The following is a 25,046-nucleotide window of genomic DNA, read 5'->3' on the forward strand; positions in this document are numbered from 1 at the left end:
GATAATAGCATCACTTCGTACAGGGGAAAGACCTTTAACATCTAAGAAATCAACACAAAGCCGAACAAACATCAGGCTGAGCTACTGGTGGAGAAACAGCCACCGCAATAAAGAGCTAGTGCTGAAATCACGATGTCCCTGCCAGGCGGCGAGCCTTTCCGGCGCTATCATAGCCATAGCAAACACGGTGGCTTTGCAACGCGCTTGCGTTAAACTATCCCGCCAAATTTGTCCCATCATCTCTGCAGTTGCCGCATTGGAAGAGCGTGTGAAGCGGCGAGATGGCAGGCTTCGCCTCAGAGCCTTTAGTGTGCGAGCGGCTTCACTCGCGCCACGACCCTCACTGGCTGCTGGAGTTTTTGCCTTCGCCGCTCTGCTTGGCCTGCGCCATTGAGACACTGAAGGAGGACGAGGTCTCGGTATGAGTGCCAGGGGGCTTGCTTTGAGCCTCGGTACTCTTCTGAATAATGCTCCCCATTTTACTCTTCGTCTCCTCACTCTTCATTGCCCTGCGTTAATTCACAATCCCTCTTTTTACCCGTTCTAAGCTCAAAGAATCAGCTTCATATGGAAGCAGTGGACTCTGTTTGTGTGTGTGTGTGTGTCTATGTGTGCGTTTGTGTGTGTGTGTGTGAGAGAGAGAGTGAGAGAGAGAGAGAATGGACAATTTTTTAGTTGGACATTGTTCTTTTAGTTATGAAGTCCATAAATTAGAGAACAAATACATTCTTTTTGGAATAGCAACATTACAAACTGTAAAAAATTAAAATATATAACAAAACCAGCATGTGTAACTATTTACTTGTTTTCTCTACCAACTAATAACACGACCCTGGCAAGTCTTGGCATATGGAAATTATACTTCCTCATTTGGTTATTCATTTCTGAGTTCTTAGCTCAGGGTGGAAATGGCAGGTCTCAGATATACCCAGATACATTTTACAGCACAGTCCTAATCATGTCTACTTAAGTACTAATATTTTCCTTGGGATTCACTTCTTGCACTAAATATGTTAGTGTTAGTATGATATATTTTGCATTATGTGTGATCCAGGTTTTAAGTTTGTATGCTCTGTTCCTTAATAATCTTGCCTGAATCTGCTATTCTGTTTAATACAAATATTAAACAATGGTTTAATAAATTAACAGTTAATCTAACAATTTATAAATAATAAAGAGTTATTAGAGTAATTAATACAGCTACAGTTGAGTTTTTGTATAACTGATGGACTTATGCTCTTAGTTGTTTTTCGCAATTGCATTCAAAAAGGGGAGTTTAGAATATAGTCATTTTAGAAATTAAAATGAATATAGGTAGTCCTCAACTTACAATCACAATTGAGCCCAAAATTTCTGTTGCTAAGAAAGATAGCTGTTAAGTAAGTTTTATCCTATTTTATGACATTTATTGTCACAGTTGTTAAGTGAATCACTGCAGTTGTTAGTAACATGGTTACTAACATGGTTAAGTAAATCTGGCAAAAGGTGATCACATGACCTCAGCTCATAAATATGAGCTGGTTGCCAAGTGTCCACATTTTGATCATGGGAACTCTGCTATGGTCATAAGTAGGAAAAATGGTCATAAATAAGTATTTTCAGTGATACATCCATATCCATAACCATACATGACATGATGGATTATGGATACTGGTTTATTATACTGGTTTATAAAACCACACTAGTGTAATTCTTGATTTAGTCTTTATTTCTTTTGAGTTTAATACACCCTTAGGTTAAGACTTTGTTTTCAAATATAACTTTTATTCTTGATTTTTATGACATTCATTGAGACTTTCCCCATTTAAAATGATCATGATACAAATTTGACTTGACAATATCTTTTTCTGTCATATCTCCATGACTTTGCCTTCATTTCAGGCCTTGTGAGAGAAATTAGGACATCCTTTATCAAATAGCCATCTAAAGTACATAACATCTTTTCAGTTGAGACTACTAGATTATACGATTGATAGTTACTATGCAAGGAAGGATGTGTTGGTTACAAAATGGCTAAGTAAGGCAGAAGATAGGGGGGAAATTCTGACGTTTTCATTACTTTGATCCTTTCAAAGGAAATCAACAGTTTTGGGCTCAAAAAGTAAGAATATAGGCTTACAGGAGAATTAAGTTTCTTACATTTCTTCTTAACAATTTTTGTAATTTTCCTTTCTAACATTTAGCTAATACGCAAAAAGCATGTGGTCTCTTGTCTCCGAGATGTTCTGACTCAGCATGCAACAAGAGTCATCCCACTGTTCGTTCAGAATGAAAGAATATGTGCTTATTTTATAGCAACTTTGTTTGGTAAGAGAACATCAGACACATTCAACATGTTCTTCTGCAAGAATATTTTAATTTTTTCAGCACAATTTATTTTGTGAATCAGAGTGACTAAGATGAATTGTTTGGCCAAAATAGACATATTAAATACCATAGTTGATTTTCTATTATCAAATTAGTTTTTTTCTTCTGCTATGAAAAATATCACAGGGAAAAGAATAAGAGTAAAGAATGTGGCCTTTCAGGAGATTGTATTAATGAAGAGCAGTGATGGCACAATGATTAAAATCTGTAGTGGGTTGCAATTTATTTTACTACTGATTTGCTCGTGCACGCTCGTGCAATTGTGTGACAGGCAGGTGGGCAGAGTCTCCTGTTGCTGCCACTACCAGTTTGCCTGATCCGGCTTGAACCGGCAGCATCCCGCCTCTGATTAAAATGCAGTATTATAAGCTAATTCTACTGACTGCCAGAGTTTGATTCCCACTGGCTCAAGGTTGACTCAGCCTTCCACGCTTCCGAGGTTGGTAAACTGAGGACCCAGATTGTTGGGGGCAATATGCTGATTCTGTAAACCACTTAGAGAGGACTGTAAAGCATTGTAAAGCGATATATAAGTCTAAGTGATTAATAATGTAAGTTTAATTTTTAGGGCAATTTTAAAAATTCTTAATTTATGTTAAACCATTTGAATCCTTAATGTATTTGTATGTGTTTATTTGGTATGTGTTTATTTTTGTAATCCACAATCAATATATTTACTTCTGTTGTGATGTTATTCAATGTTTTGAACACATAAAGTGTGTTTAAATCTGATTTAAAAAAAGGATACCTCTCCCACATATTGTAATTAGTAGGTTCTATGAGAAACAGCTGTTCTTCGGGTACGTGTGTGCTCCAGAAACCGGAAGACCAGGTGCTTGGTGTGCATGCACATGCTGGAAACTGGAAGATTATCTTTCCGGCATGCGCACCAGACGGCTGCTCTAACGGTGCTCCCGCGTGCGAGAAGACCAGCTGGCTTGTGCGCCAGAACCCGGAAGAGCAATAGCCGATGGCTCATGTGCCCGTAGATTCCATAGATTCACCATCACGGCCCTAAAACAATAGAATCATGAAGATATATATATATATATATATATATATATATATATATATATATATATATATATATATATATATATATATATATATATATATATATATATATATATATATATATACACATACATACATACATACATACATACATACATACATACATACATACATACATATATATATATATATATATATATATATATATATATATATATACATATATATATATATCCTCTTTAGTAAGTGCAGCCCAAATATTTGTTTAAGAATGATAATTATATATTTCCAAAAGATGATTCTTACTCTATATACTTCTATAGGGAAGTTACAAATTGTAGAAGACAGCAGTATCCTTGATTTACTCATTGAAGGTATTTATAAAATGGGGAGCTTGAATTACTGTATTATCTGTGTGATAATAAGAGCAGTTAATGATCAAAATTGTATCAGGAGGTGCTATGCAAATGCCAATAAATTTCTTTTGAGGTTTAGATTTGGGTTATATTTTGTTTTTCAACACAACATTCAGCTTAAATTATATTAAAATATTTCTAATTCTCAATAAATTCTAACATTTTGATCATGTTTTATGAAAGCATGTATCTTATTTTGAAATTCCTTATTTATAGAATAATTTGTTGTTGTTGTTTCACCCCAGAAGTCAGTAATTTACCCAGTATTTCACCTCAATAATTCTGTTTCACCCAATGTAATGAATACACAATACACATTGAAGTGATTAAGCACCAATTTAAAACAAAGGCATGATATAATTCTAGACTAGACATCTCTGTGTTCAAAAGTTATTTAACTTTTTTTCCTAAATTATTATGATGAGAATTCTTTTCCTCATAAATAAACCACTGGTAAAGCAGTTAAGAATTCTAAAATCTTGTCTACATACAATCCCTATTGTTAGGTATATGCTATATTATTATTAAGCATGTTTACTTTATAAATATAATTCTGGAAAAACAACAGTAAAGAAAATTAAATGTCATATGTAAAAATGTTAGCAAAATTGATTGTGGTATATGTGTCAATTACTGTGATTAAACTGAGTATTATTTTTTTTGGCTGTGAACAGTATTAGTACAGTTGGTAATAGAGCTGAAATTGGAGAGGTATCTGCATTATCTATTGGATGAATGTCAGAAAGAGGTTTGTATTTTCCACTTTGGAGTAACATGCTTTTCATTAACTGAAGTAAGTTCAAAAATAAGTGATTTTTCTAGCTTATAAAAATATTGATTTCTATGAAGGATGGATGAATAGAAGATCAATGATACCAATGATAAAATCAAGGGCATTGTGGTATTAACCTATTTATTTATTTATTTATTTATTGAATTTATATGCACCCATCTCATAGTTCGAGGCAACTCTGGGTGGTTTACGATGTAATAAAACATAGAGATATAAAAACAATTATAAATATAAAAAAGATTAAAATTACAAAATATTATAAAATACAAAATATTAAAGACAGACTAAAAGGCCACAGATTGGGAGCAGATGATTGATAATGTCCTCTTTGTTACTGCACTGCACCAACCACCTCAACCTACAGATTTTCCTTCAGGGCCCCACACCAAGCAACATAGCCAGGTATTGAGGGTCTTCCTGAAGACCAGAAGTGTGAGTGTGGCTCTCCTCTCGCAGCAAGATGTTCCAAAGAGTGAGGGTCGTGGCAGAAAATTCCTTGGTTAATGAGGTCCCAGAACAAATGGGATAGGCTGATTTCATTGGAGCTAGATAGTTCATCAGATATTCTGGGTCCATGCCATACAGGGCTTTAAAGGTAATGGCCAACACCTGAATTGGACTGGGAAGCAGGTTTGCAGTTCGCATAACAAAGTGCCACCCAAGGGGCCTCCAGAACTGTCACTGTTGCTGCAATTATTTAGGAATGGAAACACATATAAATATCATTTATGCAATTTGTCCTGACACCACTTACGGGTTTTGTGTCTTCTGGAACCTGCTGCATCCCAGGATCATGTAACCACAAATTTGCACCTTTTTTGTCATTTGCAGGCAGAACTTTCCTCAATTTGTCTTGAGAGGGATGGTCTAGGGCAGTTGTGGAGTTCAATTCCCAGAATTGTCCAGCCAGCTTGAAGTCCACAACTCTTAAAGTTGTCAAAGTTGGATACCCCTGGTTTAGGGTTAAATGAGTTTAAAAGCTTACTTAGGATTGTGAGACTGTATCGGTGGAATGCTTGTTGATAGAATATATCTTTGCATTCTGATCAAGAGAATTGCACCAAGGATAATTGCATGTGTCAAGTAGCCCTTCAGAAGAATGGCAGCAGAAGAAAATAGTTGATTAAAGAGAAAGAAGCAAATTGCAATGATTTCCATACTATAGCTAGTCTTGTAAATTGTCTAATTTGCTTCCCCAACCACAATAGTTATGCAAGATAGCCACAACAAGAAATAGTTTGCCTGTATTTATTCTTCTTGGAAAGTTGGCAGATGCTATTCCAATGTTTGCTGATACTTTAGTGACTGAACACAGTAAGTATTATAGGTGAATTTTAACTATGCAGTGATTATATTATGAACTCAGTGAATGAAAAAAACCAATTTTCTTGATGTCACACAGAATAATTTTAGCAGTAAAAAAGAGGATTAAAAACCTAATTTTAACCTCTGAGAAACTATTAGCAAGATAACTTGCTCTTGATAACTTGGTAATCAACTGGTAGTAAATGTCAGTGTAGAACTGTCAATAAACGAGGACATGGGCTGTGGTTTCTTCAGTATCTCTATGATAAGAGCAGAATTGGATTTCAAATAGGATTTTCCTATATTTCCCTTCTAGGACAGCTAAGCTAAAGATAAGGCTGTCCAAAATTGAGGAACTGTGATATGATATAAATAGGAGACTGGTTTAAATACTAACATTTAGTTATTTGCAATTGTGAGAGGAAGCAACAATTTCTGTTTGACCTGCTATACCCACGAGCTTTTACCTTAGTGTTACTATAGCTTGATTTGATTCTGAAGTTAAGATTGCATCATTGGAGAAACAATAAAGGTTCAGTTTATTTGGGATCACTATTTCCTAAGAAGATTCATTGTCTGCCAATAGATTTAGCTGTACAGTATTTCACACTATTTTATTAGCACAATATTTTCTAAATTGATCTGTTGAAAGCAAGAGTTTTAGGGTCTCACCTTTAAGATATCCTATCTCCAATGATCGTATTTGTTGAAAGAGAACAATTTTTTTTCTTGAGATTTGAGTGGTTTGCATAATATGCAAAATTTTGTGACTTTTCAGAACTTGGTTTTAGTGATGATTTTTTCTGAACTTTTCTAACAAAACTTCTGTTTTCTCATTACACCTACTTTTCTATTTTCTTTAACATGTAACCTGATTGAGCATCTGGCTGCAGGCTTGATGTACCCCAGTGAGAGGATAAAAGCTGCTGTGTATTATCTATATGGCAAACTGTATGCTGCCCCCAATGCTGCAGAGCAGTTGACTATTCATTTCAAAGATAAACTTAATAGTCTCCTTCTGACTACTTTAAAAGATGCTCAGACCATGGAACTGCAACTTAACTCCGTAGGTAAGAGTCAGAAGGTTACAAGAAGGATTTTTCATAATTGTTAGGGATGACTTTTATGTACAATAACAATCCTTTTTTGGGAATGCTGAATTTTTGGAAAAAAATGGAAAATATTCTAAAATATATCATAAATAATTATCAATGTAAGGATGTTACTTGTTTTTTGAATATTGAGCACATACCAACAATCACCTGACCTGGGGATAAGGAATTTTACTTGAAAAAAACTGGGCTAGTGTTACATGTATTTAGATTAAGTTCAGACATCTGATGAAAAGCTGCAATAACTTCCAGAGAAAGCAGCTTGATTTTAATTTCCCAAATGAAAAAATATTTTTAAACAATAATATGATGAAACATTGTGTTGTTAGCTGCAGAGAATAAATATTAAATTGACTAGTTAAGACAGTCTCTAGATATCTGTTGATGGCAATTTGAGTGTCAGGCTTCCAGGAATTCTCTAGTATTTTTGTATTTGACTTGGTCTAGAATACTCATAATTTGCCAGATGAAACTATGGCTAAATCTTAAAAAAATTAGCCATCAACAAACACACAAAGATAAATAACATTTGCATACCATTGAAAAGAGGTAATAAAAAAGGAAACAAGACCAAAGTACTTTCTCACGAGCAATGAAAGATTAACATTACGGTTAATATTAGACCAATCAAGAAGCAAATAATACCTCAATTTACTAAGTCAGACAAACAGTTAACAATAGCTCAATCAAGGAATCATCAGGACCACTCTCACAAATACTGACAGGACAAGCTATTAATATATAAAATGAAAACAAATCCCACTCTCTACTAGCATTGAGGTTGTTACCTAGTTTGTAATGAAACAGCTGCCAAAAGAAAAAAAAACAAGCTCAGAGACAACCAACGATTCAGTTCAACTTTGAACTACAAATATTCTCTTGTTTTGGTAGAACTTTATGGGTATTTTTAAAATGTTTTTTATTTTGTTCCAAAATGCACTGAATTATTTTGTTTGCTTTCCAAAACACAGTGTCTCAGTTTGGATTTGCTAAGCCTACAAGCCAGATATGCTTGAAATGTCATCAGCCAGATCTTTAATATTAATGTCAAATGGATTGTGCACCCAACTGTATTTTGTTACAAGATAAAATTACTGTGGGATCTAAGTGAAGATATAGTCCAGTGACACTTTTTTAACATTAATGTAACATTTTTATCTTCAGAAGCATGTTTAAGGTTAAATTTAGTTTTCTTCTATTTTCCTCTTCCACTATTTTAGGTTTTCCTTGAAAACTATAACTATCAACTTCTCTGTTATCTTAACCACTGCCTAGTCATGACCTCACATTGAAGTATTCAACTTAATAATTTCTGCAAATGTATCTGAAGTATAGTTTAGTTTCAGTATCCATGAAAAATTTAAGAATGGTGAATCCAGGAGATGATTTTCATACAAAGATATTTTGATATTGCGTAATATTGTACCATACATTACTGTTTTTGTGAAGATAATCATGTCTTTAGAAACAAATGTGTATATTTGAAGTCAATATCTGAACACACCTGACTCATCTGATGCCTTCATAGAAGCAAGATTCTCCCAAAGACACTGAAAACGTTTTATTAATAGAAGTAGTAAACTTCTTTTATTCTGCACAAATACATGCACTTAATATTGCTAGTACACCAGCAGTGCACATTTTGAAAAAAAATGATTCTAAGTTAGATTTTTTTCACTGAAAAGCAAATCTATTTTATTAAAATATATTTTTCTTTGTGGAAAAACATTCCTGAAAAAATAGGAATGCTTCCATATTAATTAGTATCAATTTTATATCAGCAGCAGTTGATGCAATTGCTTGGAGGAAAGAATGTAAAATCTACAAATCAATCAAGGTCAGCGGTGCTCTTATATAGGACCATCTTGCTGGCCTATCTCTGTTGAAATCACTATCCTGCTTTCTGACTTGAATTTGTAGCTCCTTCTGTCTTCTGTCTTGTGGATTGGTTACTGGGTTTTGACAGATTCTTGAGAATTCCATTGGCCCAGGGCTTTCAGGCATAATGGCTGACAGCCCTTACATTTTATCCTTGGCCAGCAGAACAGATTGAGCTATGCCACTCTCTTTTACCGCAAAGAGATTCTCTAACTGTTGTGCTGCAAACACACACTTGGCCAATAAAAAAATTCTATTATATATCCTCTCCTCTCCTTTGTCTTACATCTGTTTATACTACTGTATGTTAAATTATTTACAACTAAATTAATACAATCTGAGAATTTATGCACTGTTCACTGTTGCTCATAGCTATAACCTGGAACAGGACAGTTTGCCTATTCATTTGAGATCAAACTCAGTCCTTGCTTTTCACTGAAACTGTATTTAGTGTAGCCAAAACAGCTCATTTTGATTCATCACATACCTCCATACTGTAACATGCTTATTATGCAGAAGAAATTCAACTTATCAAAAGGACCATGACCATCCATACTAAAATATATGGTGATCCATTTTTGGCTAAAACCTACAGGTTAAGAATCAATGGCATAAGTAAAGTAGCATAATGGTTCAAAATGTGAATTATGAAAGAGAAATAGTTTTTAAAATCTCAATTTAGCTATAAATGTGCTGGGGTATAAGTCCTAATCTTTTTAGCAAAGGAAATAATACTAGCTGGGAGCACAGTGGCTTACGTGGTTAGGATGTTGGGTTGACAATCAGCAAACCTCTATTTGAGATCCAAGCAATTTGAAAGCATGTAATAGCAAGTAGGTAGATATGTACCACTTTGGTGGGCACATTAACGGAGACATGAAAGGAGCCCCCAACTGGGCATTCCCTGGGCAAGGGTCATGTCACTGGCTAATCCTTTCAATCTGGAAGCATCTTAGATGCTTCTGCCATGAACATGAGTGAATAATAGCTCTTATCACATAATGCTAATTATATGAACATACAAATATACTATGGAATCTAATTGAGTCATAGTTCAATATTGTTCAGTTTCCTATTGTCCATTTTCTTTCTTCTCTTCAGGTTTATTAAAGCAACTGCTGAAATATGATAATTTTGTTTCAGTTATTATGAGTTTTACAGGAAAAGGAACAGATTCTGCAAGTCCTGAGTTATTTGAAGGAGATAGTCTATTACCTTTAATTCTCAAGAAGGTAACTTTATAAAAATGTACTTAATACTAATATCAGTTGATGAAAGCAAAATAAATTTGTCAATACTATAAACGTAATTGTCAAGATGAATAATAAACCTATTTTTGTTCATTGATTTTATATCATATTTAGACTACTTCACTCCCAATGGACTCTGGACAACCCACATTAGAAATAATTAAAAATACAATTAAAACAAATACCTAATATAATAAAATTCCGAATGAAGAAAAGTTCATATCATTGCACCTTTATTCATCTTGGTCCAAGACAAAAGTGGAATAATGCAATTTTAAAGTATTTATCAAAAGTTAGGAGCCCTGAAATGCCCTTCCAGTGGAGGGGAAAGAGTTCCATAAAGTGTGAATTATTATTGAGAAGGCCTGATGACTTATCCACATTTCATCTATCTCAGAATGAAGAGGGAGCATCATTTGGATGGGCAGATTATATTAGGGTAATACATAATGTATGTATCACCTTTAAAGGTGATAACCAGCATCTTAAATTGGGCTTAAGGAAATCAAGGAACTGCTTATGTTTGGCAATTGTACAGAGATCTTGCTGGAAGAACCTCATTTGACTCCTCGATCATCTCTGTATATCAGACTAATGAGAGAAGAGATATAATTCCCTGCCAAATAATTGGGAAGATACCCCAAACCTTCTGGAAACCTGGGTCCACTAGGTATTAGGGGTTGGTGGTTCTAATTCATCTTGTGTCGCATGTCCTCAGTTTAATGAGGAAGTGATCTGACAGAGCAAAATGACAAATATATCTTCACAACACATCTATTTTTTTTTAAAAACAAAGATCTGATCAAATGTGTGTCCTCGCGAAAGAGGAGGCACCAATGTCCGATGATATGGTTGTGCGGTCTCGATGCTCTGAGACCGCAGCCAATACTTTTGCTGCTGGGTGGTCCAAATAGACCTAAACCGTCCTGAAGAGATGGTGTACAGGAAGAATATGTCTTGCTGATCTCAGGGATATCGCAAAATCCCTGAAAGAAGCAAGAGAAGTTCTTCAAGCCGGCGACAAAAATCAAGCCAAGGTTGACGAAGTCTGTGGACTGTGGAAGAGATGCATGAAAGTTTTTTTTTTGTAACCAACTGATACACTTTCTATAACATGTAAAGAAGGATGATGTATTTGAGTATCTCAATGTTACATAATATTTGCAATCCTTCATTCCAAAACAATGCCCTGTATCGCCATGAAAATCTTATGCACAATCACAGCAACTCCTCTTCCCTAATATTGATGTAACAGTTGACGCAAAACCAGATACCCATCTAAGCCAATTTCGGGTGGGGCTATATCCACATTTTTATCCAGCCAAGTTTTAATAATACACAATTGGCCACTTGATTCATATGTTTGATTTAGCATTTTCTAACAGCAACTGTGGATGCCAAGGCACCAAGGCATAGTTTAAAATATAAACATCAGAAACTAGGACATGACTATCTCAAAGGAAATCTGATATAATAAAAGGCAGCCCATTTTCTGAAATAATCTAATGTTCTACTTCAAACAGCTTTTATTTAACATTCTATACTCGCTATAATTGAATTAATATTTTTTCTGCAAAAGAAATTAATAGCTTCTGTATTATGTCTACGTGTAGTGTGCCTATATTAATTCTAATGTCCAATCCAACTCTTACTGTTAACTGTCACTGTTAACTCTAAATATAATGAGAAGAGTGATAGGAATTTTATTTTCATATTGTATATAGTATTTTTTAATGCAGGGATTTATGTCAGTGCACTTCCTGTAATATAACTGGTTTATAAGAGCTTAGTGAACTTCTAATAATGCATTGTTACCATAAATTCAAAACATTTTTAAAAATAGTTAAATATTGTTCATAGTCAATAAATGTATTTTCTAATGAACTCATGGTAATTAGTATAAAATGATCCTTTAATGCAAATTCTGATGTTTCCTGCAGTTGCTATTATCAAGAGATGAGATATTACAGGTGGCAAGTACACAATGTATGGCTGCTATATTGGTACACTCTCCAGCTAAATATGCTCCTGCTTTTATCCATGCAGATATTCCAGGTATGGAATATGCCGTGATATTTGATTTCAAAGCTATGTTTCAAAGAACTTTTGCCAAATCACTATTAATGAGTGAAATCTTAACGATAGTATAAAAGTTAATATCTAATTTTATACATATGAAGACTGACTATAATCCTGAGCTCATAGTGGACTGTACAATAAAAATGTTTAAGGATATGGCAGCTCTGAAACACGAAAATTCAATGCAAGGAATCATTTAAAAAGATATGAAATTTAAAACTGACAACACTGAAATGCTGTTAGAAAAATATATGGTGTGTCAGCATTTGATATATGTACAGATAGTCCACAACTTACGATCTTAATTGAATCCAAAATTTCTGTGGTTAAGTGAGACATTTGTCATGTGAGTTTTGCCCCATTTTATGACCTTTCTTGCCGCAGTTGTTAAGTGAATTATTGTAATTGTTAAGATAGTAACACAGTTGTTAAGTAAATTTGGATTGCATACTCATTGACTTGCTTGTCAGAAGTTTGCAAATGGTAGGATGTAGTCTGTCCTTAATTTCCCCAATCCAATTCCTTTGTTTTGGTTAAGCTGGTAATAGATTTTTTTATTTTTGTTTTTTTGCTTGCAGAATTTCTATTTGAATGTCTCTTCTGCATGAGTGAAAGTCTCATCTGGTCAGTTTATTGCTGCCTGTTGCTCCTTACTGAAGAACAGCTTTTCTTTTCCAAATGCCACACTGTGTATGGTAAATCATCACTTTTCTTATAAGATAAATCTGCTGTTACGTTAGGTGCTATTTACTATCTATATAAACTATCTTCACCAATCTTTTAATATCTTCTTTATCCTAGGCATAGAACCTTTTATAAAGAGCTTGAAAGAAACTTTGCATCTTAATAATATAGAATTGCAAAAACAAGGACTTCTACTTTTTACTGAAATTTTGAAAAAGTAAGAGAGATCAACTTTCCACCTGGCTTTAGTTTGGAAAATTTGAGCAGAGGAAGCAGCTTTCACCAAAGTTATATCTGAGAGGATAAATATTTTAGGGGGGAAATATGCATATATAATAAGCATGATTTTATATAATGATGTTTTTACCAGCTATCTATGAACTTGAAAAACTGTTTACCCTTATTTTTTAAGTCATGAAAAATAGTTTATATACAATTTGGGAGGCATGATGGGGAATCTTGCATATTATATGAAATTCTTCTAGCTTTTTACTTGTCAGTGTATGGAATATTTATATTTTGTAGTTACAAATTTATTTTTTGCAATGGATTTCAGTGGAGAACCTTAATATAGACATATTTAATATATATACATAGGTTTTATAGATGGATTACTAATTTGTAATTTAACAATCACTTTACAATCCTTCAAGACTGAAGTGATTTATACATCTCATAAATAAACTATATAACATAAGTAATTGTGTACAATAATTTTAGATTAGGCAGTTGTATATTTTGATTTCAAATAGCTTGAGTTCAAATGGGCAGTTCTTAGGAAAGAGTTACAATCCATACTGAAAGTGTTTTGAGTTTGGATAAATTCTGGTTCTGTTGAAGCAGCCTGCCTTGAACTTGAATTTGAAACTATTGTATTGTACTTTAGGAAAATGTTAAGGTGTATCTTTTAATTCCTGTTATCCTGAAGTTCAAAGTCATATATACCGTTATAAAAATTCTTTTGTTGAGTAAAATTTTTGAATATTTTATTTAATTTCAGGCAACCAGAAGAAATTAAATTATTTACAAATATTGCTACATTTAAAGATGCTGTTAGTGTTCTAATGGAAGCTGTGAAATGCCCTGTTATTGAAGTAGCATCTGAAGCAGTGAAAGCTGTGACTGCAATTTTGAGGTAAATGAAAAGTGTAATTTAATGTAATTTAATTTTTATCTGTAAAATATAGATAATTCCTTACCTCTGCATCTTCTTTTATAACTTTCTGCCAATTTGTCCCTTACTGGTAAAATTCTTTAACCATTAGTTTATTATGATCTGCATATTCTATAGCATGCATGCTGTTTGATAATATACTTGACCAAAGTATACCAAAATGTTCATTTGGAGAAAAGAAACGACTAGTGTAATTTTAGTAAATAAAAGGTATGTGAATATCCTCTCTTTATTCATCGTTGATTTGTTCTTTTACCACGATATTCATATTGACACTCAATATGCATATTGTCACTCATTTATACTATTATCTTTGCTTAACATTTTCCTGTTTTTCTCAGCACAGAAAGGATCATGTGAGCTTTCCACCTATACAATATGAGCGACTACAGAAATTGATTGAAACTATATTGATGCGATGTAATGATCTCCCATTGGCACCTTTTAGTAAGAGGCTGATGGTTAGTCCCTCAAAGCTCCTTTTTGTTGTTGTTCTGATTTAAGACCAGCTGTCAGGCCCGCAGCCATATTCCTTTTGGATCTTTGGCCTGCCATACTTTCTATTATTCTACTATGCCTTTTCTATTGTGTGACAATGGGGGGGGGGGACTATTTGGAACTCTGATATCAGCAATGTGGTGTGTGTGTGTGTGTCTTTGTGTAAATAAAATATATTTTTTTAATTTAACAAAACATTTGCTGAAAGTGCTCCCATCCCCATATATTGAAAGTTGAGTCCTCCTTTCTTTTGGGGAACAATTCTTTACCTCTGTTAAATGTACTTTGGACCATATTTGCAAAGTATTATTTTATTAAAGTAATTATTAATCTAAACACTGGGCGATAGCAGCATGATATTCTTACTGATTTTTCTTCTTTCAATATTACAGGATCATCAAGGGGGTAGAAGTAACAATAGAGCAATTTCACAACAGGCACAGTTCTTGCAGAGTGCCTTAGAAAGCTTCAGAAATGCTTGTAGGTAAGAAAAGATTTTGCTCAATTTTACTGATGCTAGAAGTGGTAAGAAAAATCAATTAGAAACAGATATTATACTAAATATACAAATATTTAATACACATTTCAATCACACATATGAATTTACAATAGAAAAGTACCGAGCTCATTTTAAATCTGAACATGACCCTTAATCAAACTTGATCTTTGATAGATATGTCCATGTAGTTTTGTTAGCAACAATACAGAAATGTTTTGCCGTTGACTTCTGGGATTTTTGTTTAATCTTACAGGTCCTTCTTATAGCTGTAATACTATCATCCAAGTATTAACTTTTGAAAATTGGCTAGAAACTGCTTTGATTGAGATGGATACATTTAATAAAATCAATCAATCAATCAATCAATAAAATAATTGAAGGGGTTTCAGTTAGAATTCCTATTTTATGCACATATATTTAGCTGATATAATTGCAGTCTATCAAGTTTTTTTAAAAAATAAAACCCTGATAATATGATTTGATTTATTTATGGTATATTTACTTTTTATATAATAACAAAAATTGAAGCTTATTTTATTCAGCTATCCTTAATCTTGATAAGTATGAATGGAGTCTTATTCATTTGTTTGTCCTGCTAGGCTTATATCCTGCTTTTCTTCCTGGAAGTCCAACTTAGCTTATCTCACATTATGCTGACAGCTATCTTGTAAAATGGACTGGACTAAGAGTTTAAATTCTGTTCACATCTTCAAATCATACCTCCTGATTTTTGTTGGAGAGAAAGTGAACAAACTATGTCTATGTACAGCTCTGAGCAAAGATAGTATTTGTATGAAAAAGTAATTTTATGTGTAACATTTTACTGATATTTCAGTTAAATATATCTAATTAGGTCTAACCTTGTATCATACTATGTAATTAAATATTTTGAAGTGGTAAGTTGATTTATAATGACAATACAATTAACTTTTTCACTCAAAAAATGTGTGAACATGTGTATGAGTGTACACCCACATCCATGCACAAATATAAACACCAAATCCTGTGCTCCAGCTACAACATTAGAGTCAGGTTCTTTAGGATTAAGCAGAGCTTGATTTCAGCCTACTGTAAGATTAGCAAACTACATCATAAATTCTTCATAGTCTGAAGAAGCCTCTCAAAATTTCAGAATTTTGTAATATGTTACAGTTTTGTTATAATTTTATACATGAAAGTGTTAATGAATTAAGCCTCCTTTATTACTCATATGAATCTCAATTGATTAAGATTTAAGCAATACTTTGTTGTTGCATGCTTTTACACTTTCTGTTCATGGAAGTTCCTTCCTCACCACATCCTGTGTTCTTATTCATCTTTTTCTATTACCTCTGCCTAATAAAGCCTTTATTGTTTATGTAGCCTAGGATCTCACCATGTTTAAATACGATACTGGGATTAAGGGAATATATAGAAACATGATATAGTATAGGTTGTATCTAATGGGCTTTATAACTTTTTAGTTTAGCTGTACAATACCAAAAAGATCCTCTGGCTCAGAAGAACACTTTTACAGCTCCAAATTCAGAGAATATTGATACATTGAAAAGATTTTCGGAATTTCTTCTATGGATATCTGATTCGCTTTGCATTCCCCTGGTCATGGTAATTATTTTTGCTATGTCCTTAGCATCAAATATCAAACAGGTCATATAAATGTACAGGAAAGGAAAAAAAACAGTTGTATCTATAGATCATATAGAAGAAATTGTGACAAAGTTTAGTTAAAAGAGGCAAAACTGCAATGTCCTCTGCTTCTGATTTTTATTACATTAGTAAAAACGAAGAACATTTACAAGTTAAATAATTTGTCTAATTTTATTACACAGTATTTGCAAGTCATGTTATTAAGAAAATAAATTGTTTTAGGAAGAGTTTTCAGCTATAATAATAATATGCATCATAGAGTTATAGGTCTGTTAGGCCTATACTGATTTGCATTTCTGATTTACATTTCATTACTTTTATAATAGGGAGAATATGTATATATTTTCTTGCAGAAATATTCTGAAAGGGCTGTCCGCCCAAGTATTATGGAAGTTTTCATCTCAGCACTTAGCATCCTGTTCAATGTTATGCCCGACATGCGTAAGAGTTTATCCATTAAGTTGGGTAAGGAGAGCTAGAGCAAACTACTTTGGGAAGTATGATTAAAAAATATATTTTATTGCTGAACTTTAATGATGGCATAAATGCAATAAAATCCTAAATAAATATATTTCTAATCATTTGATTCAGTAGGTTTTCTGCTATAATTACTGGCAGAACTGTAAGCGACTTTCTACAATTTGGAGAATATAGCATTTCCTGTTCCTGAATGTTATGTTTGAACCTAGAACCCAGTGAACCTAGAAAATATTAAGAAAGACAACACCAATACATAAGGTTGTTGAGAAGGTGGTGGCCTTCCAGCTCCAACGGACCTTGGAGGAAGCAAGTTATCTTGACCCCTTCCAGTCCGGCTTCAGACCTGGTTACAGCACAGAAACCGCTTTGGTTGCATTGACCGATGATCTCTGGAGAGCCAGGGATGGAGGCCATGCGTCCATCCTGGTTCTCCTTGACCTCTCGGCGGCTTTCGATACCATCGACCATGGTATCCTTCTGCGACGACTGCGGGAGGTGGGAGTGGGAGGCACTGTTCTGCGGTGGTTCTCCTCCTACCTCTCGGACAGGTCGCAGTCGGTGTTGGTTGGGGGGCAGAGATCGTCCCTGAGGCCCCTAACTTGTGGGGTGCCGCAGGGCTCGGTCTTATCCCCCCTACTATTTAACATATACATGAAACCGCTGGGCGAGATCATTCGGAGACACGGGATAAAATACCATCAATACGCGGACGATACGCAGTTGTATCTGTCCGCCCCATGCCAACTCAATGAAGCGGTGGACGTGATGAACCAGGGTCTTGAGGCCGTTAAGAACTGGATGAGAGCTAACAAACTGGTACTCAACCCGGACAAGACCGAATGGCTGTTGTGTTTCCCTCCCAATAATTTGGCCAGTGTTCCATCGCTCAGGCTGGGGGGTCAAATTCTACACCCCTCAGATAGGGTTCACAACTTGGGAGTCCTCCTGGACCCACAGCTGACTTTTGACCACCATCTGTCGGCTGTGACCAGGGGGGCATTTGCCCAGGTTCGCCTGGTACGCCAGTTGCGACCCTACCTGAACCGGGAGGCTCTCACAACAGTCACTCGAGCCCTTGTGATCTCTAGGCTGGAATACTGCAATGTGCTCTACATGGGGCTGCCCTTGAAGAGCATCGGCGACTTCAGCTAGTCCAGAATGCAGCCGCGCGAGTGATAGTGGGCGCACCTCGGTACGCCCACATAACACCCATCCTCCGCGAGCTGCGCTGGCTACCTGTTGATCTCCGGGTGCGCTTCAAGGTGCTACTTACCACCCATAAATCCCTTCATGGTAGTGGATCTGAGTACTTGAGAGACCGCCTTCTGCCGATTACCTCCCTTCGTCCCATCAGATCGCACAGAGTGGGCCTCCTCCGAGTTCCATCTGCCAGTCAGTGCCGACTGGCGACTACGCGGAGGAGAGCCTTCTCAGTAGCAGCTCCGACCCTTTGGAACGATCTCCCCGAAGAGATTCGCACCCTTACCACAGTCCAGAGCTTCCGCACAGCCCTTAAGATCTGGCTATCCCGCCAGGCCTGGGGATAAGATCTTCATACACCCCACCCGAATGTTGAATGAATGTTGTGTTTTATTGCTATTTTTATTTGTACTCACATATTATTTTACGTTTTGTCTTGCACCCCCTTCCCATGAGTTGTAAGCCGCCCTGAGTCCCCTCAGGGAAAAGGGCGGCCTATAAGTGACAATAAAATACTAAAATACTAAAAAAAAAATACTAAAAGTAGGCTTTATTGATAGCTTGCAAGTTGCATCAGGTGTAAACAGTTACCAGTATATGCATAGCTGGTTTATTTTACCTCTCCTTATATTCTCACACAAGTAATATATTACTTTACAACACTTAAGTTTGAGCACATATTCTGCTTACCTGCCATCCATTTTAAAGTGTGTTGCAGAGGTTCATAGGCAAGTCATGGTAATTTAATTGGACCATTTTTTGAAAAATATTTTTTTTATTATTTAATAAATATTTTCCTATCATTTATTAAATAAATTGTTGCATTTGCTCTAAGACACTTTTTACTAAGATATGCACATTTTTAGAAAAATTAAAACTTTGCTTACCAAAATATTAGGAAAATGGTGCTGAAATGATAAGAGCAGTACTTTATTTATCTTGAAAAGATGTGCCAAGAAGTAAGCACAAATATAAGCACAATATACTTATTTTAATTCAGACATTTTGCATGAGTAGAATTATCTTTCTCTTTAGCATCCTCTTCTTTCATCCAACTGAACATGGAATTGAAAGCCAAATTCTGCAGTGGACAAAGGTATTAAATTTGACATTAAAATTATATCATGCTTCATTTTATTAAAATATTATTTTTACTTAAATTGATCTATCTTCAGAAATTCCTAGGAATTTTGTTATTTTGCATCTTCATTTGGATAACATAAAAATGTTTATAATTTTAAAAAGCAGCTGGCTAATTTGTTGATTTGAATGTTTTAAAGATGCCAACACTTTATGAGTTAATAAAATTATGTATTTCAAAATGTAGCCCTTCATACTTCTATAGAATTCCATATTACTAAACATGTAGACCAATGCTTGTCCATGGATGTACTGTCAAATTTTCATTTTGCTTGATTTCTTTTTTTTAAAGTAATGCTGCCTTGAATCAAGCTTGTTCTAGTTTTCTTCATAGCATGTGCCTCAGTCTTCATTTGTCCTCTGAGAAAGTTGTGGATTCCTCAAAACAAAGTAAGTTTGATAAAAGAGCTGTTTGTGAAGTTTCTTTGAACTGCAGCATAAGTTCAAATCTGAAAATAAAACTTGTGGCAGAAATTGGAAAAATGCGCCCAATTTGTAGAGATTGGTATGTATTTGTGGGCTCTGTAAGTGTACATTATAATATAGATTCTTCTGTTTTTTGACCTGGGCTTTTTGTCTAAATTATTATATGAATTTGCCATGGTCATTTTAAGGCCTCGTGGCATCATATGATTACCTAGTAATATTAACCAAGAAGAAAAAGAGAAAACTCTTCTTTTTTGTAGGGAAAAACAATAATGTGACTAAAATTATATTAGGAATAAAGGATCAGGATTCTAAGCCAGAAAATACGTTTATGTTCTGACATTTCTGGTTGCTAATATTTTTTCCTCATAGAGCAAGAAATATCTGAACTCCTGTGGAAGACTCTGCCCCTGTTAAACTTCAGTGCACTGGAAAGCCTCAGACTCTTATCTGAAACCCCAGATCCCTTATGTTTAAATGAAACACTTCGCAATCAGCAATATAGCCTTCTGTTTCTTTTCTACCTTGCTTTTAGTTATGAAGACAGGTAGGTGATGTGGCATGAATAGGAAAAGCAGTCAATAAGCAAGATGAATCAGCTTAAGCATTTTTTAATCTTTTTTTCAGAATTGTTCCAGAAGCAGATCTATTCTCAGCTATATCAAGTTTTCTTCTGTCTGTTGAGGACCAGGGAGATTGTCCACCTCCGTATATTGTTAAAGCTATTTTGTATCTTATGGCAATTTGTCAACACAAAAGTAAAGTTTTAGACTTGGTAAACACTGGCTTAATCATTATACAGTGGCTTAATCATTATATACAGAAACAACTTTTAAAAAGTAACCACATCACATTGAAGGTCTTCTTTTATTAAATTTATTTATTATTTAACCAGTATTTTGTTGTTGCAAGCAACAACTTAGTATCCAATTCTTGTTTGAAAAAGCTTTTGGGAGTACAAGGATGTTCTTCTTTGAATTGGCTTAACATCTCGGAACTTTATGGAAGTGTTCCTGAAGTTTTGATAGAAATTATACTAAACAGATATTATTGTTTTCTGTGATACTTTTTCAACTTTCCAGCCTAGTCTATAGTAATGGCTTTTCCTGGTGGCCTTCCACCAAAGCACTTATTAGGTACCATCATGTTTAGCTTTTTGAGGTCAACCACAGTCATCTAGATAATCTTGCAATCATTACATTTGGATTTATTTAACTAGGGTTTGGTGAATAAATGTTTTATATTTTGCACAGTAGTTCAATGATTATGTAACAAATATCAAACTCCCAAGAAAAAAAATGAATAGTGAGGTAGTACAGGACAACATAATTAGATGTTGTGTTCAAATAGCGTGTATGTCCAGGCATGCTAAAAATACCCAAATATCTTCACCTCCTCCTCCATAAAGAATGATAACCCGTTGCAAAAGAATATTGGCATGACAAAAAAATAATTATTTCTACATCGACTGCTTTTAAGTTATTCAAAAATAATTGTCCTATTTTTTCCTCTAGTTTTTCTCCTCATTGCAAGAAAATAATTATAGGAGTGATAGAAGAACACAGTGGAACTATGGAAGTTGGTATTACCTGTACTTTTCTTTCATGAAGTTTCTTGAATGAGGCAGAACAGTTCCACAATAACATACTGGTTGGAAAAATCTAGATAACCTTGCAAACACCATCTAAAATACTCAAGTGTAGATATATACATGTACAATATGAAACCACTTTCAGCAGTAAAAATGGTAGAATGTTGTTTCATGTTATTGAAGCTACTAAAGATGGTTTCATATCACCGTATTTATTTTTTGATATCCAAAAGAAGCCTTGAGAAGCTACTACAGTGAAAATGATTTGAATCTATTATGTTACTATTTTTTAATTCAAAAAGGAATTATAAATATGATTGTCCCTAGACATGATATTGATTTTTTTTATTCCCCTCTCTCTCCATTTCCTATATCCAGGCATGCATTTCTGCTATAAGGAAAATCCTGGATGTTATATCTGATCTCAACCTAGTGTATGTTCATCATCCTTTGCTGCTTAAGTTCTTTTTACAATATCCAGATCTTATGGGAAGATTTGGTCACAGCATCCTTCAACTCTGGTTTTCCTATGAAGATTTCTCCCAAACTAAATATGAAGATGCTGCCACAAGAGGCTCTGTTGACCTTTCTGACTCTTCAATCAACTTTAATAGTTTGATTTGTTTGCTAAAAGCCAATCCCAGTGCTATACTCGTATTATTGGTATGTGATTTTACAAAAATGAACCAGATCATAATCTAAAAATATTTAAAGTATAGATCTGTTTCCAGAATATAAAACAAAGTACAGTTTATACTATACATAAATTCTCTATTCTCTGTTAACCATTTTCTGTAGAATTTGAAAAACAGATTAAAAAAGACTTAAAGTGAGGAAAATGTTTTCAATGTTTCTTATTTTGTTACATTTAGCAATAGTATTTTCCATTTCCCTCCCAGCATTTTGGTTTTGGTTTCTCATTAAATATTCATATTAATGTCTGTAGCACAAATGTAAATAATGTTATCCACATAAATAAAGTCTGAGTTGTTTTCCACTCAGGATCTAGTCTGCTTTGGCACCAATGAAGTGGCTCAAAAAGTCTTAATTTCACTGAAAAATTTCTTAAGAATAGCTGAGGATATCCATGTCTGTGACCTTCTTCGAAGCCAGTTTCTACAGATTTTGCAACAGCTTTTAGTAGAAAATAATTCCAGTATTTCACAAGGTGAATAAACATAAATAATTAAGTACCAACTATTCCAGTAAAATTTAATTGTGAAATGCTGTTGGACATATTGATTTATAGAATTCTCTATAGGTATGTATTTGAGCAAGATAATGTTTTTAGTCTCCAGCTGACTTCTATAGTTAGCAATGTCCTTCTATTCATGAGTTCCTTATTCAGCACACATAGAAGAAACAGACTGGTGATTCTTCCCTTCTGCTTTGGAGAGGAATGATCTGGCACAATTTGATTATCACTGAGACACCTTTCATAACTCTGATATAATGTTAATATTTTTCTTTGTTTTTAGGACCAATAAATCATTTTTATATTAAATCATAGTAATTAATTGTACACCCTTGAGATTTAGTGTGGTATAGTGCTTGAGGTACTGGACAAGCAGTACGGAGTCCACCTTTAGCTCTGGAAGCTCACTGGATATTTTTGGTCTCTTCCTGTTGGTCCAACCTAGCATTTGGTTGTTGTGTGTGTGGGGGGGGGGGGGGACACACAACGACAAAATGCTGTATATACTGCTTTGAGCTTCTGAATGAAAAGATGAGACATAAATCTGATAAATCTGGGGTCCTATAATAAATATTATATAGTAAACTGATAGGCTGCCATTTCAGATATAAAATGAGACAATACTTTGCATTAATGCATCACAGATTTGACTGCTTTTGAGTAGCAAACAAATTTGTAAAATTTAGGGTAACCTACAAACTTACAACATTGCTGCTTTTTTTTGCATCAAATGATTTCAAATCTAAACTGAAATGAAAAGGTAGATATATGTCCATTTGTAAAAGTAATGCTTAATTCAACTGACACCATATTGTAGCTTTTATTTAGCTTTCTGGATCAATACTTTGTAACAAAGGGATTTAGTGGGGATCATAATCTACTTGAATTCTGACCTCAAATGGCTGTACACTTATATTAAATTAACTTGAGTGGAAAAAAAGCCCACCACCATGTGTGAGAGTTTGGTTCACTATAAATACCTTGTACAGTGTTTTTTTTAAAATGTCATTAAAATACAGGTAGTACTCAACTTACAACAGTTTAGTGACTGTTTGAAGTTACAAGGGCACTGAAAAAAGTGGCATGATCATTGTTCACACGACTGTTGCAGCATCTCCATGGTCACATGATCAAAATTCAGACACTTGGCAACTGATTCATATTTATAACGGTTGCAGTGTCCCATATGCAACCTTTTGACAAGAAAAGTCAATGGGGAAGCCAGTTTCATTTAACCATGTTACTAACTGAACAACTGCAGTGATTCACTTAACTGTAGCAAGAAAGATTGTTTAATGGGGCAAAACTCACTTAAAAATGTCTCACTTAGCAACAGAAATTTTGGGCTCAATTGTGGTTGAGAACTACCTACATGTTTTCCTACATTTTCCAATTATTGCTTCATGGGTTGTTTTGCTTTGTTTTAGTGAGCCAAAATGTGCCACTTTTGTTAAATCTACTTTTCCTGGTTCAGCTGAGATATGCAAAAGAACAAGAGTTGGATAATACAAGTTTCAGACTGCTTCGCTTAGGTGAGTGTCTACATTTGTTTTGGACATTTGAAGTAGGGATAACAAGAATATAGGATTTGCAAGCCAAAATAGATAGATTGATCCTCCCTCCCTCCCTCCCTCCCCCCTTGCTCTCCAATGGATTTAATGACAATTACATCTGCTTGCAATTACAATTACATTGCAATTACATCTTTTAAGAAATCAAATATATATTACAGTGGGCTTCTTCAGGTGCACAATGCATATAGAAATTACATTTCTTTCTTCCGTAACAGTGTTACCAACTCTATTCCTCCTCCCAACTTTTCTAAATGTTATAATCGTATCAGCATTTCATCAGGATTGCAATCTGAGAATGATTGGTTTTCTTCCTTTCTTTTTCATTGTATCACTTAAAACCTTTTCCAAGTGTCCAACCAATTCTGGGTGAACTTTACCGACTCACTTCTTGAATGCCCAACTTTATAGAACTTATAAAGGCAGTTATATAATAAGGGAGATTCATCAGATCAAAGAGAAATGAGGATCTTTTCTTTAAAGTGGTGCAAATCTCTTTTCCAATAGTGGCAGTATTTTTGGAATGCATTTTCCCTTTGGGATCTGAATTGGTTAGTTTAGCTTATGTTCTGGGAAAGAGCGATGCATCTGCACATATCAGGAGACAACACACTAAAATAGTAATGATGAAAATTGTGCTTTTGAAGTAAGTATTTAGTCAACAAGAAAAAGGGACAACTTTTTTTTGTTCTAGCTTATGCCAGGCTTCTGCTTTCTTAGCTCCAAA

General features: G+C 34.5%; 1 protein-coding gene across 1 annotated transcript in view; it reads left to right on the plus strand.

Annotated features, from left to right (window-relative positions):
• The first annotated feature begins 281 nt into the window (after positions 1-281).
• The window catches only part of MEI1 (meiotic double-stranded break formation protein 1), a 43,468-nt gene continuing 18,703 nt past the window's right edge, over positions 282-25,046 (plus strand). Inside the window, exons 1-22 of the mRNA XM_087722545.1 lie at positions 282-419; positions 2,184-2,307; positions 3,705-3,755; positions 4,472-4,590; positions 5,799-5,904; positions 6,762-6,965; positions 9,987-10,117; positions 12,076-12,190; positions 12,793-12,909; positions 13,016-13,115; positions 13,899-14,033; positions 14,419-14,533; positions 14,963-15,054; positions 16,533-16,674; positions 17,070-17,181; positions 19,432-19,492; positions 19,829-19,926; positions 20,335-20,509; positions 20,590-20,737; positions 21,932-22,216; positions 22,556-22,721; positions 24,176-24,280. Of these exons, the coding sequence (XP_087578671.1) occupies positions 282-419; positions 2,184-2,307; positions 3,705-3,755; positions 4,472-4,590; positions 5,799-5,904; positions 6,762-6,965; positions 9,987-10,117; positions 12,076-12,190; positions 12,793-12,909; positions 13,016-13,115; positions 13,899-14,033; positions 14,419-14,533; positions 14,963-15,054; positions 16,533-16,674; positions 17,070-17,181; positions 19,432-19,492; positions 19,829-19,926; positions 20,335-20,509; positions 20,590-20,737; positions 21,932-22,216; positions 22,556-22,721; positions 24,176-24,280 (2,839 nt within the window). The remainder of the gene's footprint in view (positions 420-2,183; positions 2,308-3,704; positions 3,756-4,471; positions 4,591-5,798; positions 5,905-6,761; positions 6,966-9,986; positions 10,118-12,075; positions 12,191-12,792; positions 12,910-13,015; positions 13,116-13,898; positions 14,034-14,418; positions 14,534-14,962; positions 15,055-16,532; positions 16,675-17,069; positions 17,182-19,431; positions 19,493-19,828; positions 19,927-20,334; positions 20,510-20,589; positions 20,738-21,931; positions 22,217-22,555; positions 22,722-24,175; positions 24,281-25,046) is intronic.

The sequence above is a fragment of the Thamnophis sirtalis genome, unplaced genomic scaffold (genome assembly GCF_051295495.1).
Source record: "Thamnophis sirtalis isolate CommonGarterSnake01/CBP01778 unplaced genomic scaffold, rThaSir2_p1.2 scaffold_9, whole genome shotgun sequence".
NCBI lineage: Eukaryota > Metazoa > Chordata > Lepidosauria > Squamata > Natricidae > Thamnophis > Thamnophis sirtalis.